This window comes from Monodelphis domestica, chromosome 8, assembly GCF_027887165.1.
Source record: "Monodelphis domestica isolate mMonDom1 chromosome 8, mMonDom1.pri, whole genome shotgun sequence".
Classification (NCBI taxonomy): domain Eukaryota; kingdom Metazoa; phylum Chordata; class Mammalia; order Didelphimorphia; family Didelphidae; genus Monodelphis; species Monodelphis domestica.
Genome location: NC_077234.1, coordinates 92760964 through 92774549, shown reverse-complemented (window position 1 = coordinate 92774549; position 13586 = coordinate 92760964). Strand labels below are relative to the sequence as shown.

At 38.6% G+C, this 13586-nt stretch overlaps 1 protein-coding gene across 2 annotated transcripts in view; it reads left to right on the top strand.

Moving 5' to 3' along the window:
- The window catches only part of NIF3L1 (NGG1 interacting factor 3 like 1), a 28831-nt gene that overhangs the window by 2124 nt on the left and 13121 nt on the right, over nt 1-13586 (top strand). For both annotated transcript variants that reach the window (XM_007501595.2, XM_007501596.3), the window contains exon 2: nt 11695-12350. In XM_007501595.2, coding sequence (XP_007501657.2) covers nt 11720-12350 — 631 coding nt within the window. In that variant the 5' untranslated portion in view covers nt 11695-11719. The remainder of the gene's footprint in view (nt 1-11694; nt 12351-13586) is intronic.

Sequence of the window (13586 nt, the reverse complement as noted above, 5' to 3'; positions counted from 1 at the left end):
TGAAGACTTTATTCTGAACCCTTTTCTGTCTATTCACTATCTGAATCAGTTAGTAAACATTTATTATGTACCTATTGTGTAACAGGCATTCTGCCAAGATGAGGATTCAAAAAGAGACAAAAAGCAGTTTCTGCCTTCAAGGATCTCATAATCTAATGAGGGAAACAGCATGCAAACAAATATTTACAAAACAACCTATATACAGAATAAAATAAGAATTAATTAATAGAGGGAAGACATTGTAATTAAGAGGGGTTATTGAAGGCTTCCTATAGAAGGTAGGATTTTAGTTGGGATTTAAAGAAAATAGAAAGGTCAGTAGTCAAGAGTAGAGAAAGGGCAGAGAAAATTTCCAGAACTGAGAGATGGAAGGTCTTGTTGATGCAAGAGCCCAGAGGCCAGTGTCAATGGATAAAAGCATACATGTTGAGTAGAAAGATGTAAGAAGACTGTAAAAATAGGAGGGGACTAGGTCATAAAGGCTTTGAATACCAGAGCATTTTGTATTTGATCCTAGAGGCAATAGAAAGCCTGTGAAGTTTACTGAGTAGAGGGGTGGCATGGCCAGCCCTACACTTTTGGAAAAATCACTTTATTTTTTTAAATTTAAGTTAAATTTTTAAAATTATTGTTTATTTTAAAATATTTTTCCATGGTTACATGATTCATGTTTTTTCCCTCCTCCCAGAGCTGACAAGCAATTTCACTAGGTTATACATGTATTATTATTCAGTACCTATTCCATATTATTCATTTTTGTAATAGAGTAATCTTAAAAACAAAAACCCCAGATCCTGTACCTATATAAACAAGTGATAAATCATATGTTTTCTTCTGGATTTCTACTTCCATGGTTCTTTCTCTAGCTATGGATAACATTCTTTCTCATAAGTCCCTGGGGATTGTCCTGGATCACTGCATTGCTGCTAGTAGCAAAGTTGATTACATTTGATTGTACCCCAATGTTTCAGTTTCTGTGTACAATGTTCTCCTGATTCTGCTCATTTCACTCTGCATCAGTTCATGGAGGTTGGAAAATCACTTTAGAAACTGAATAGAGGATGGACTGGAGTGGGGAAAAGACTTTAGGTAGACCCATCAGCAGGCCACTGCAATAGTCCAGGTCTGAGATGATGAGGGTGTGTATCAGTTAGTGGGAGGGTCAGAGGAGAGAAGGAATCATTATTGGAAAGCTGTTAGTTATGAAGGGGAAATCTAGACAATAGAGTGGATATAGGAGGTGAGAGATAATGAAGAGTTGATGGCTCCTAGTTTGTGGTTGGGCTCCTGGAATGAAAAGATGGAGTACTGTGCTCCAAGATCATCCAGAGCAGCTATATCAGCCCCTGCACTGACAGCAAGCAGGAGATGTTAGCCATGTTCCTGTGGAAGAAGTGCCCACTACTGGTGAATACATTACTTCTCGTAGCTGGCCTTGATCCTGACTTTAATCCTGACCAAGTCTTAAGGAGGCCTGGGGGAGGCCAGTGCTGAGGAGCAGAGGCTGCTGCAAGGGGATAGAGGCCAGTGCCTAGGAGTCCCAGGGAGAAGGGAAAGAAATAGACCTGCATGTTCCCTTGGGGTTTGAGAAGAAGATGTATCCCTACACTGGGCAAGAGATCTGCAAGTGTAAGAGAGACTACTGGGAAGCCAAGGAGAAGCAGGACTGTTCCATATGCCCTGACATCTTCTGAGCAGCATCTCCCAAGCCAGTCTCAGCCCTGCCTGCCTGCCTGCCACTCAGCACCCACCAGACTGGGTAAAAGGGCAAGGAAATAGGAAATTCAACCCTTCACAGGACACAAATACAACTCTGGAGCAGACTAGGGAATTAAATGTATTTTTTTTTATGCACTAATGAAAACTGCATATTGAATCTCCCTTTTTTCTCCTTCTTCTTTATTTTGTTGATAGTGACTTTTTTCTTTTGTGGAAGTACTTAGTTACTAAGTCTGGGGAGGGCAGACTGAGTCTGTTTCTTTTTAGCTGGCTACATTAGTATTCTGTCCTCCCTGGCTGACTGAAGCCTACATTCCCTTCAGAAAAACCCAGGAGAGAGGTGGGGAGGGAAGACTGGTGCTCCTTTGTGGTGTTTGGCCTTCCCTCCAGCTCTGATTTGTGGTTCATCCCAGAGCAACCACTGCTGGCAACTAAGCCTCTTCCTATGGTACTGGCAAGGGGCTCTGGGATGAGGAGAAGCCTTGACATTCTTCTTCACCTGAGGCCCTTTCACTCAGGCTCCCTAGAAACTTATTTTTTAAACTTTCATTTATTTTATTTTTAAACTCTTGATCTCAATTGCTTTCTAGCCGTGATGTTTAGGAAATTTTTTAGTTCAACAAAAAAACAAACCCATCTATGATCAGCTCCCAAAAGTCCAATTACTCCCTCTATTTTGACTCTCAGATCTATATATACAGCCATTAATCTCTCTCCTGAGCTTAAACACTTTGAACTAGATATACCAAAAATACCATATCATACTGAACATGTCTAAAATGATCAAGCATTTATTAAGCATTAAAGGAGACAACATATTAAACAAGTACTTTCAAGATATGTAAATAGAAGATAGCCTTATAGGGGCTCAGATCCAGTCTGTCTCCGCATCTTTCCTGTTCTACCATCACAATTTCTCCAGGATATGTCCCCTTCTTTAACTCAAAGCCACCATCCTAGTTCAGGTGCCAATCATTTCTTGCCTGGTCTATTGCAATAACCTTCTAGTTAGTTTCTCTACCATAGCTTTCCATTCCAACCCAATATGAATGAAACCTGAGTGGCCAAAAACAGATGGTAGACATGTTGAATTGCTTCCTAACTGGGGCGAGGGAGAGAGGGAGAGAATTTGGAACAGATAAGTCCAGAAAACTTCCGTGGAAATTTTTTATTACATGTAATTGGTAAAAAAGTAAAAGAGATGATAGAGCAGTCCATAGTAATAAAGAAGCTGAGAAGACAGGTGAGTTTGGGCAAAAAGATGAGCTTCATTTGGGGTATATTAAGCTGTATATGACTTTAAGGAGAGACTGGAGCTACATTACAACTCTGAGAAATCATCATCTGTATAGAAATGATAAAACCCATGGGCACTGATGAGTTTACCATGTAAAATAAGATGGCAGCTAGGTGGTTTAGTGGAATTGAGAACCAGGCCTATCAACAAGACCTGGGTTCAAATCTGGCCTCAGATACTTCCCAGCTGTTAAATCTGTGGTTGGACTGAATATATTTAATTGGTCGCCAGGGATTTAATTGCTAAATCCCGAAAATGAATTACTGAAGTAAGAATGAAATTTATGGTAGTTTATTTTACAATAGAGGGAAGATATTAAGGAAGGGAGAAAGAGAAGAAAAGGAGAGAGACTTCCTATGAGAAAAGAAAAAGGGAAATGGGTCTCAAGACAAAGCAAAGGAAGTCAGTTCAATCATCAGATTCTTTATCAGCCTCAACTCCAATAGAACTGCTTCTTACAAAAGGTTCCACTCCAAGGGTGGGTCTTCACAATCAAGGAAGTGATAAGTACCTTCATTGTTACAATCTGGGGAGAGCAAAATCCAATCTTCACACTGTGTGACCCTGGGCAAATCACTTAATCTCCATTGCCTAGCCCTTACTGTTTTTCTGCCAGAACCAATACATGGTATAGATTCCATGAAGGAAGATAAGGGTTTTTTTTTTTTTAAAGCCAGGATAGAGGGAGAAAAAAAGAGCAAAACCCACATTTAGTATCTTGACATGGATCAATATCCAGCAGAGGTCGGGCATCGGGGTAGTTCAGTGGATTGAGAGCCAGACCCAGAGATAGGAGGTCCTGGGTTCAAAAGTGGCTTCTGACCCTTCCTAGCTATGTGACCCTGAGCAAGTCACTTGACCCCCATTGCCTAGCCCTTACCACTCTTCTGCCTTAGAACCAATACACAGTACTGATTCTAAGACTGAAGATAAGGGTTAAAAAAAATATATATATAGAGCAGAGGAAATTAAGAATCAATTGTTAGTTTAGGAGGAGAACCAAGAGAACACCTTCTTTCCCCCAAACCTACCATTCTTTCCAATTATCTTTTTGTTTCAAAAGTACAGTCATAATCACTCAAGGTTGTCAGAGTATATGATTTTGGTCATCATTAGGCCTTAGGGAGGGGGGGACCAAAATAGTATCCTTAAGAGACTTACGGGCTAGTTTGCCAGACAAACCATACAAATAACAAGATAATACCTGGCAGAATATACTAACAGCTGGCATTTCTTTTTTTTTTTATTTAACCTATTTTTCCATGATTACATGATTCATGTTCTTTCCCTCCCATCCTCCCACTCCCCTTCCATAGCCAATGAGCAATTCCACTGGATTTTACATGTGTCATTGATCAAGACCTGTTTCCATGTTATTATTTGTAGTAGAGTGATCATTTAGAGTCTATATCCCCAATCATATCCCCATCAAACCATGTGATCAAACAGTTGTTTTTCTTCTGTATTTCTACTTCCACAGTTTTTTCTCTGGATGTGGATAGTGTTCTTTCTCATAGATCCCTCAGAATTGTCCTGGATCATTGCATTGCTGCTAGTAGAGAAGTCCATTATATTCAATTGTGCCACAGTGTATCAGTCTCTGTGTATAAGGTTCTCTGGTTCTGCTCCTTTCACTGTGCATCATTTCCTGGAGGTCTTTCCAATTCTTCCAGTTCATTATTCCTTTTAGCACAATAGTATTCTATCACCATCAGATACCACAATTTGTTCAGCCATTCCCCAATCAAAGGGCATCCCCTCATTTTCCAATTTTTTGCCACCACAAAGAGCATGGCTATATTTTTGTACATATATTTTCCCCTGTTATCTTATTGGCAGTGGTATGGCTGGATCAAAAGGCAGGCAGTATTTTAAAGCCCTTTTGGCATAGTTCCAAATTGCCTTCCAGAATGGTTGGATCAATTCACACCTCCACCAGGAATACATTCCTGTTCCAATTTTGACGCATCCCCTCAACATTAATTACTTTGCTGTCATATTAGCGAACATGTTAGGTGTGAGATGGTACCTCAGACTTGTTTTGATTTGCATTTCTCTAATTATAAGAGATTTAGAACATTTTTACATGTGCTTATTGATAGTTTTGATTTCTTTATCTGAAAATTGCCTATTCATGTCCCTTGCCCATTGTAAGGGTTAAAATAAAAAGGTTGGACTAAATATATGAGAAATGTGGTCACTGAAATTATTGCTCAAGTCAGAATGACTTTTTAGTAGTTTTTTTTGCAAAATAGAGGGAAAGAATTAGATAGAGGAAAGAAAGAGGGGCAGAATGAGAAATCTAGCTTAATGAGCTAGACTATTTGCTTAGGCCCTGGCTTTACTCCAGCTGGGCTTCAGAGGGCCTAGGGTTAAATTAAGCAAAGATTCCCCAAGATGGGGGAGGGGGCCTCTGTGGACACTAGTACTTCCAGGAGCCAGGAAAGGAGTCAGCTTTTTCACTCACCCACATGATAGTCCTAAGGGAAGATCTAAGAACAATCCAAGGTCCCAAGCCGGAGCTCCTCTAGGACCAAGTTTGAAGGTGAAAGCTGGTCACAGGAAGTTTTTCCCACTTTTAAAGACCATTCCTAATGAGGGGATGCCCTCCAATGTGTTGGTGATGGAATATTATTGTGCCCAAAGGAATAATGAACTGGAGGAATTCCATATGAACTGGAATGATCTCCAGGAACTGATGCAGAGTAAAAGGAGCAGAACCAGGAGAACATTGTACACAGAGACTGATAAACTGCGGTACAATCGAATGTAATGTACTTCTCTACTATGTGAGATTTAAAATGGTTGAGGTCTTAAACTGTAGTGTTTAAAATAGTGGAAGATATAAATTGTGATAGATATAAGAGAGGGTGAGTAAGTTTGACCGCAGAAATATGTTTCACTACAGTGTCTTGGGTTTAAAATCAAATATAAAGTGGTCGCCAGGGAAAAATTCCCAATTATTCAAATACCCAAGTCAATTGGGTTTTATTGAGATTTTAATTAACAATACAATGAGTAATTAAAGAAAGAGAGAGAGAGAAAGAAAGGAATAAGTATGAAGGGCCTCAAGCCAATATGGCCTAGACCTGAGTCTTAAAAGAGGAATCAGTCAGTTTTTTAATACTCACCACAAGGTCTGACTAAACAAGGATATTAGTGACACCAGGCCAGCGTCCTTCCTCAAAGAGTCTTCCAGCCAGAGATTGTTTCAAAGGGCCTCTCTCAAGAGCCTCCAGAGCTCCTACCCCAGAGGGACAGAGTCCCTCAGAGGAGCTCCTCGAGGAACTCTCCTTCAGAATGAGAGTCAGAAATCGAGAATCTCCTCTGTCACCTCCCCTAAGTCCTTACATCTACCAGTTACTGTAGATGTTTCTAAAGGACCGCCCATTCTTAGGCCACACCTAAGAAGGTGTGGATTTTTGAGTAATTCACACCAGAAAAGCTCTGAGTAAGTTTTCCAGTTCTTTGTTCCTTGTAAATTCACAAGTTGCTTGACCTTTATAGGTACTTAGCTTAAGAAAAGTATGGGTTTAAGTACTTTTCATTGTTCAGAAAAGAGTTTACAACTTTATCTTCCCCTAGGGCAGACCCAAGTAGGTAAAGTAGAATTCTCACATTCCTGCTAAGGAATTTTTTAAGTAGAAGATTCCCCAATGGGGGAAATTTTCAACATAAGTCTGAGAAATTTTGAGGTTTACAACTAGCAGCATTGCAGTGATTCAGATTCAGAGGGACTTAAGAGAAAGAATGCTATCCACATTCCGAGGAAGAACTGTGAGAGCAGAAACATGGAAGAAAAACAACTGCTTGATCACATGGGTTGATGGGGATATGATTGGATTTAGAGTCTAAATGGTCACCCTAGTGCAAATATCAATAATATGGAAATAGATCTTTATCAATGACACATGTAAAACCCAATGGAATTGTGTGTCAGCTATGGGGGGTGGGGGGGAAGGGAAAGAACATGAATCTTATAACCATGGGAAAATATTCCAAATTAACTAATTAAATAAAAATTTCCAAAAAAAATTAAAATAAAATAAGACCATTCCTTTCATCACTTGCTGAACCTTTCTGCCACTTTACATGGACCAATTACAGCTATAGCTTTGCTTTAGACTACGGGGAGGCAGTCAGTCCTTTTTTATTTGTCACCCAATATAGCACACATGGGTCACAGACCTCCCCATACTTAAAGATAAGTGGGGTGTATATACTTCTGGTGATTAAATCTTAAAATATTCAAGGGAGAGTTAATCCCATATTCACACCATTTATCAAGTGGGGAATGGCTTCAATTTTTTTGTACAATTGATTTAGCTTCTTATAAATTTAAATAATTAGATGTCTACTTTGTCAGAGGTTTTTGTTATAAAGATTTTCCCCCCAATTTGTTGCTTCCCTTCTAATTTTGGTTGCATTTGGTTTTGTTTGTACAAAACCTTTTTAATTTAATGTAATCAAAATTATTCTTTTTATATTTTGTGATTTTTTTCTAGCGTTTGCTTGGTTTTAAAATCTTCCCTTTCTCATAGATCTGACAGGTATACTATTCTATGTTCACCTAATTTACTTATAGTTTCCTTCTTTATGTTCAAGTCATTCACTCTTTCTGAATTTATCTTGATGTAGGGTGTGAGATGTTGATCTAAGCCTAATCTCTCCCATACTGTCTTCCAATATTCCCAGCAGTTTTTGTCAAATAGTGGGTTCTTGTCCCCAAATTTAGGGTCTTTGAGTTTATTGTACACTATCTTGCTGAGGTCATTTACCCCAAGTCTATTCCACTTATCCTCCCTTCTGTCTCTTAGCCAGTACCATATTGTTTTGATGACCACTGCTTTATAGTATAGTTTAAGATCTGGGACTGCTAGGCCCCCATCCTTCACATTTTTTTCTTCATTAGTTCCCTTGATATTCTTGATCTTTTGTTCTTCCAAGTGAACTTTGTTATAATTTTTTCTAATTCAATGAAAAAGTTTTTTGGTAGTTTGATAGGTATGGCACTAAATAAGTAAATTAATTTGGGTAGGATTGTCATTTTTATTATATTAGTTCATTTTACCCATGAGCAATGAATATTTTTCCAATTATTTAGATCTAGTTTTAATTGTGTGAAAAGTGTTTTGTAGTTGTGTTCAAATAATTCCTGTGTTTGTCTTGGCAAATAGATTATCTTGAGTGATTTTAGATGGAGTTTCTAAATGGAAGGTTGAGCTCCCCCACTAATATGGACTTACTATCTATTTCCTCCTTGAGTTCCTTAAATTTTTCCTTTAGAAATCTAGATGCCATACCGTTTTCATGCATAAATGTTCATTATTGATATTACTTCATTGTTTATAGTACCTTTTAGCAGAATGTAATTTCCTTCTTTATCTCTTTTAATGAGATCAATTTGTACTTTGGCTTTATCTGGTATCATGATTGCTACTCCTACTTTTTTTACTTTGGATGATGCATAATAAATTCTGCTCCAGGCTTTTACCTTGAATCTCTGTGTGTTACCCTACCTTAAATGTGTTTCTTGTAAACAACATATTGTAGGATTCTGGGTTTTAATCCACTATGCTCCACTCCTATTTAATAGGTGAGTTCATCCCATTCACATTAAGCATTATGACTATTAACTGTGTATTGCCCTCCATAGTATTATCCCCTTTAGATCCTACTCTTATTTCCTTTCACTCTGTTCTTCCTCACCAATATTTTGCTTTTTGTCACCCCTCCAGTTCTCTCTCCCTTCCTTCCCTTGACTTGTTCCCCTTCTTCTCTTGTAGGTTGATATAATTCTATACCCCACTGAGAAACTAGTTTTTCTCTCCCTGAGCCAGTTACAATGAGGGTAGAATTTAAGCATTGCCCATCACCACCCTTATCCTCCTCTTTCTGTATTGATTTTTCTCACCTCTTTATGGTATATAATTTCCCTCATTTTATCTCTCACTTCCCTTTTCTTTCAGTGAAACCCTCTCTTTCAGCCCTTGATTGATTTTTTACATGTCATTCATATGCATACATATACATATTGTTCCACATCATCATTTACATATACATCATGATATAATATCATAATCAGCTTACCTCTCCACCCTCTTTCTGAGTAAATTCTTTCTATCTTGTCTACTACTAAGAGTACTTTTTGAGAATTACAGAAATCCATTTTCCATGTAAACATATAAACATTTTTATCTTAATGCATCCCTTAAATTTTCTTTCTTATTTGCCTTTCTGGGCTTCTCTTGTGTCTCGTGTTTGAGCTTCAAAGTTTTTGTTTAGGTCTGGCTTATTTCTCAGGAATGCTTGGAAATCTATCTTATTGAATGACCATTTTCTCCCCTGAAAGAATATACTCAGTTTTGCTGAATAGGTGACTCTGGGTTGTAAACCTAAATTTTTTGCCTTCCTGAATATCATATTCCATGCCTTATGATCCTTTAATGTAGAACCTGCTAGGGCCTGAGTGAACCTGATTGTAGCTCCATGGTATTTGAATAGTTTCTTTCTGGCTGCCTAAAAGCATTTTTTCCTTGGCTTGGTGGCTCTTGAATTTAGCTATTATATTCCTGGAAGTTTTCAGTTGAAGATTTCGTTCTAGAGGTGATCTGTGAATTCTTTCAGTTTTATTTTATTGTTCAAGGATCTCTGGGCAGTTTTCTTTGATAATTTCATATAATATGATACCCAAGGTTTTTTGTCATCATGAATTTCACGTAGTCCAATAATTCTCAGATTGTCTCTCCTAGATCTATTTTCTAGGGCAGTTTTTTCAATAAGATATTTATGTTTTCCTCTGGTTTTTCATTTCTTTGATTCTGCTTTATTGCTCCTTGATTTCTCATGAAATCATTAGTTTCTAGATGGTCAATTCTGATTTTTAAAACCTGGTTTTTCCCTGTCAGTTTTTGGTTCTCCTTTTTCATTGGCCCATTTCTTCTTGCATTACTTTTCTTCTACATCTCTTAATTGGTTTTTGAGCTCTTCCAGATTCTGTATCCAATCAGTATTTTTATTTTGGATGTTAGTTGTGTTTCCTTTGCTTTCACTGTCCACTTATGTGTCTGCACCTTGCTCTTTGTCTCCATAAAAACTCTTTAGAATTAGGTGATTTTTTTCTTATTTGCTCATTTTTCCTCTCTAATTATAGGTAGGCTCTGTTTTCTGGGAAGTTGGGGTACCCTCTTAAACTTCAGTCCTTCCTTGATGCTATTTTCAGCTTATTTTCTGAGTTATTACTAATTTACCAGATGGTCTGAGGGCTGAGAGCTCTGATAGCCCCTTCCCCTGCTAATTCAATTGATCCTTGAGATGCTGATAGCTTAAAGACTTTCCTCAGGCTTGGGTGTAAACTTTTGATCTCAATCTGAACTTGATAAGGTCAGGTACTGATCAAATTATAGCCCCAGTCTTAGGCTCAATTTTTTTTGTCTCAAGGTGTTCTTGATTCAATCAGGCATACCCTTGATTGCCCTGTCCTGGAGCTCCACCCTTAGTTTTGGTCAAAAAGATTCTGGAGAGGCTCCTCCTGAAAGCTGTGTCCTCACCCAAAACTGTGAATTATGTCCTCATCTCAAACCCAGACTGGGATTCCTGGCCTATGCAGATTGGCCCCCTTCAACCCAGATTGCCCTGGGCTGGGACTCCAGATTTCTCCACAGGTTTGAGATTTCTAGTGGTGTGAGTTGGCTTGGACCACTATTTGCCCATGCAGGATCTCAAGGTCTGCTTGTTAGGTAGGATTTAAGTTCTGGAACCTGTGAAGCAGATATGGGCGAAGGGGGCAGGGTGGGGGTATGTGGTTTGCTCTTCACTCGCTGCTATGCCTCCTGATAGCTCTGCTTCCCTCTCACCTCAGTTCTCCAGATGGTCCCTGACTACTTTTTGGGGATCTTCTTTTTTTGAAGGTTGTTTCACTGTCTCCTTGTTGCTTATTTCACTCCTGTATTCATTTTGTGGACATATTTTACTCTTGGTTGGAGAGGATTTTCAAGGTGAAATGGCACTGCTGCCCTGTTTACTCCTCCATCTTGGCTCCACTCCTAGAACTCTCTAACAGCTGACATTTCTGCAACACTTAAAAATGTACAAAGTGCTTTATGTTTATTATCTCATTTGAGTTTCAACTGCCTAGTGACTTGAGTTTCATGGGAGTAATCTCTATTTACAAAATGAGGCAACTAAGGCTCAGAAAGATGCCTAGGATTACACAGCCACTTTGTGTCAGACAGGATTTTAATTCAGGTCTTTTTGACTCCAAATACAGTAAAATCTGCCAAACCATACTACCTTTCTAAATGCTAAATAAGTGCTATTGATAATTAGATTTGTAGGAGTAGGGTAGTTAACTACATTTGGGTCTTGGGTCAAAGCTTTATGAAAGGAGCAATTAGGTGATGCATTGGATAGAATCCCAGACCTGGTATCAGGAGGACCTGGGTTCAAATCTGTCCTCAAACACTTCTTAGCTGTGTGACTGAACAAGTCAGATGACTCCAGTTGTTTAGCTCTTGCCCTTCTGTGTTAGAGTTGTTACTAAAACAGAAAGTAAGGGTTAAAAAAAAAGTTTTATGAAGGCAGTGAGACTTGCCTTAGTTCTTGAAGAGAAATGGGGTAGGGAATCAAGCCAAATAGACATACAGTATGATTTCCATTTCTTATTTTTGTGATTTCAGATCTTGAGTTTCGCCTACTTTCTGCATGTTGGCCTGTGTGGGCTTGGTCAGCAGGAAGTTCCAAGCTCCCCAGTCCTTGTTCAGCAGGAAGTTCCAAGCTCCCCAGTCCTTGTTCAGCAGGAAGTTCCAAGCTCTCCAGTCCTTGTTCAGCAGGAAGTTCCAAGCTCCCCAGTCCTTGGTCAGCAGGAAGTTCCAGGCTCCCCAGTCCTTGACCAGCAGGAAGTTCCAGGCTCCCCAGTCCTTGACCAGCAGGAAGTTCCAGGCTCCCCAGTCCTTGGTCAGTAATCCTTCACGTCCTTTCATGGATCTGAAAACTCTCGTTGCATCTTTGAATGACTTTGCCTCACTTGCATTTGCTGAAAACTGGGACAATGTTGGATTATTGGTGGAGCCAAGTCCACCCCATACCGTGAAGACACTTTTGCTAACAAATGACCTGACCGAGGAAGTGATGGAGGAGGCACTCCAGAGGAAAGCAGATCTCATTCTCTCCTATCATCCACCTATTTTCCGACCACTCAAGCGCATAACTTGGAAAACATGGAAGGAGCGTCTGGTGATCAGGGCTTTGGAGAATAGAATTGCTGTCTACTCTCCACATACTGCCTATGATGCTTTACCCCAAGGAGTCAACAACTGGTTAGCAAAAGGGATTGGTAAGAACTTTCTAATTTCTTGACATTTTAAATTTCCCTTCACAAACCTGTGAAAATTTAGTGAATTTTGAATTGTTACTTTCCTTACAACTTGACTATTTTTGATAGTTGAAGGAGAAAGATATTTTGATCATTTTAAGACTTTTAAAAAAAATCTGTGATGAAGTATGCTAGCTGAATTGCAATTAAAAATGAATTGCATATTTGTTTTTTAATCCCTAATGAAGCAGTAACTTAAACGAACAACCTACAAAAATTGGTTAGCAGATTTTTATTGAATGTTTTGCTAGATACTGAGAGAATACAGCAGATACATGTTTCAATCTTGCCCTTAAGAGGTAAAGAAGATAAAACCTCCCACTTTTACATTGACTCATAGGGCAACTAGAAGTCCTAGTTTTAAATTTGGCATCAGACACTGCCTAGCTATGTGACCCTGGGCAAGTCACTTACCCCCCAGTTTCTTAGCCTTTATCACTCTTCTGCCTTGGAACCAATACACAGTATTGATTCTAAGACAGAAATTAAGTGTTTATCTAAAAATAAGTAAATAAAAAATTGACTTTTCTTCATTTAATATCTGATATTTCCAGTAGATAAAAGTAGTTATTCTGATATTATAGTCTAGATTAGGCCAACCAGACTTCCTGCAGTTACTTAGAACTTAAATTTTTGCATACCATTCTAATGTATGACCTAGCAAATAGAAGATTTCACAAATTAATTTAGAGGGGCGGCTAGGTAGCACATTGAATAGAGAATCAGGCCTGGAGTCAGGAGAACCTGGGTTCAAATCTGACTCCAGACACTGCTTAGCTGTGTGACCCTGTGCAAGTCACTTAACCTCAATTGCCTAGCCTTTACTGCTTTTCTGCCTTAGAATTGATATTAAGACAGAAAATTAGAGTTAAAATTTTAACTTAAGTTTTTGTTTAAATTAAATTTGTGGAACTATTTTCCTTTCTTTTTTCCATATATTTCTCCTCTTCAAGGATCTTCTAAAAATGATTAATGATTATGATTTTTAATATCTCTGACTCCTTGAGTTTAATGGAAACTATTTTTATGTTACTATATTAGAATGTATTAATTGCTCCATACTCTTTGCCTCTCTTGGTTCATTCTTCAGAACTGAAGCATACGTGATTTTATTGGTATGGATACTACAACTGACAGAGACCACAGCCACTCTAAACTCTATAGATTATCTGTAAGAGTGCTGAGCTGGAGAACTCA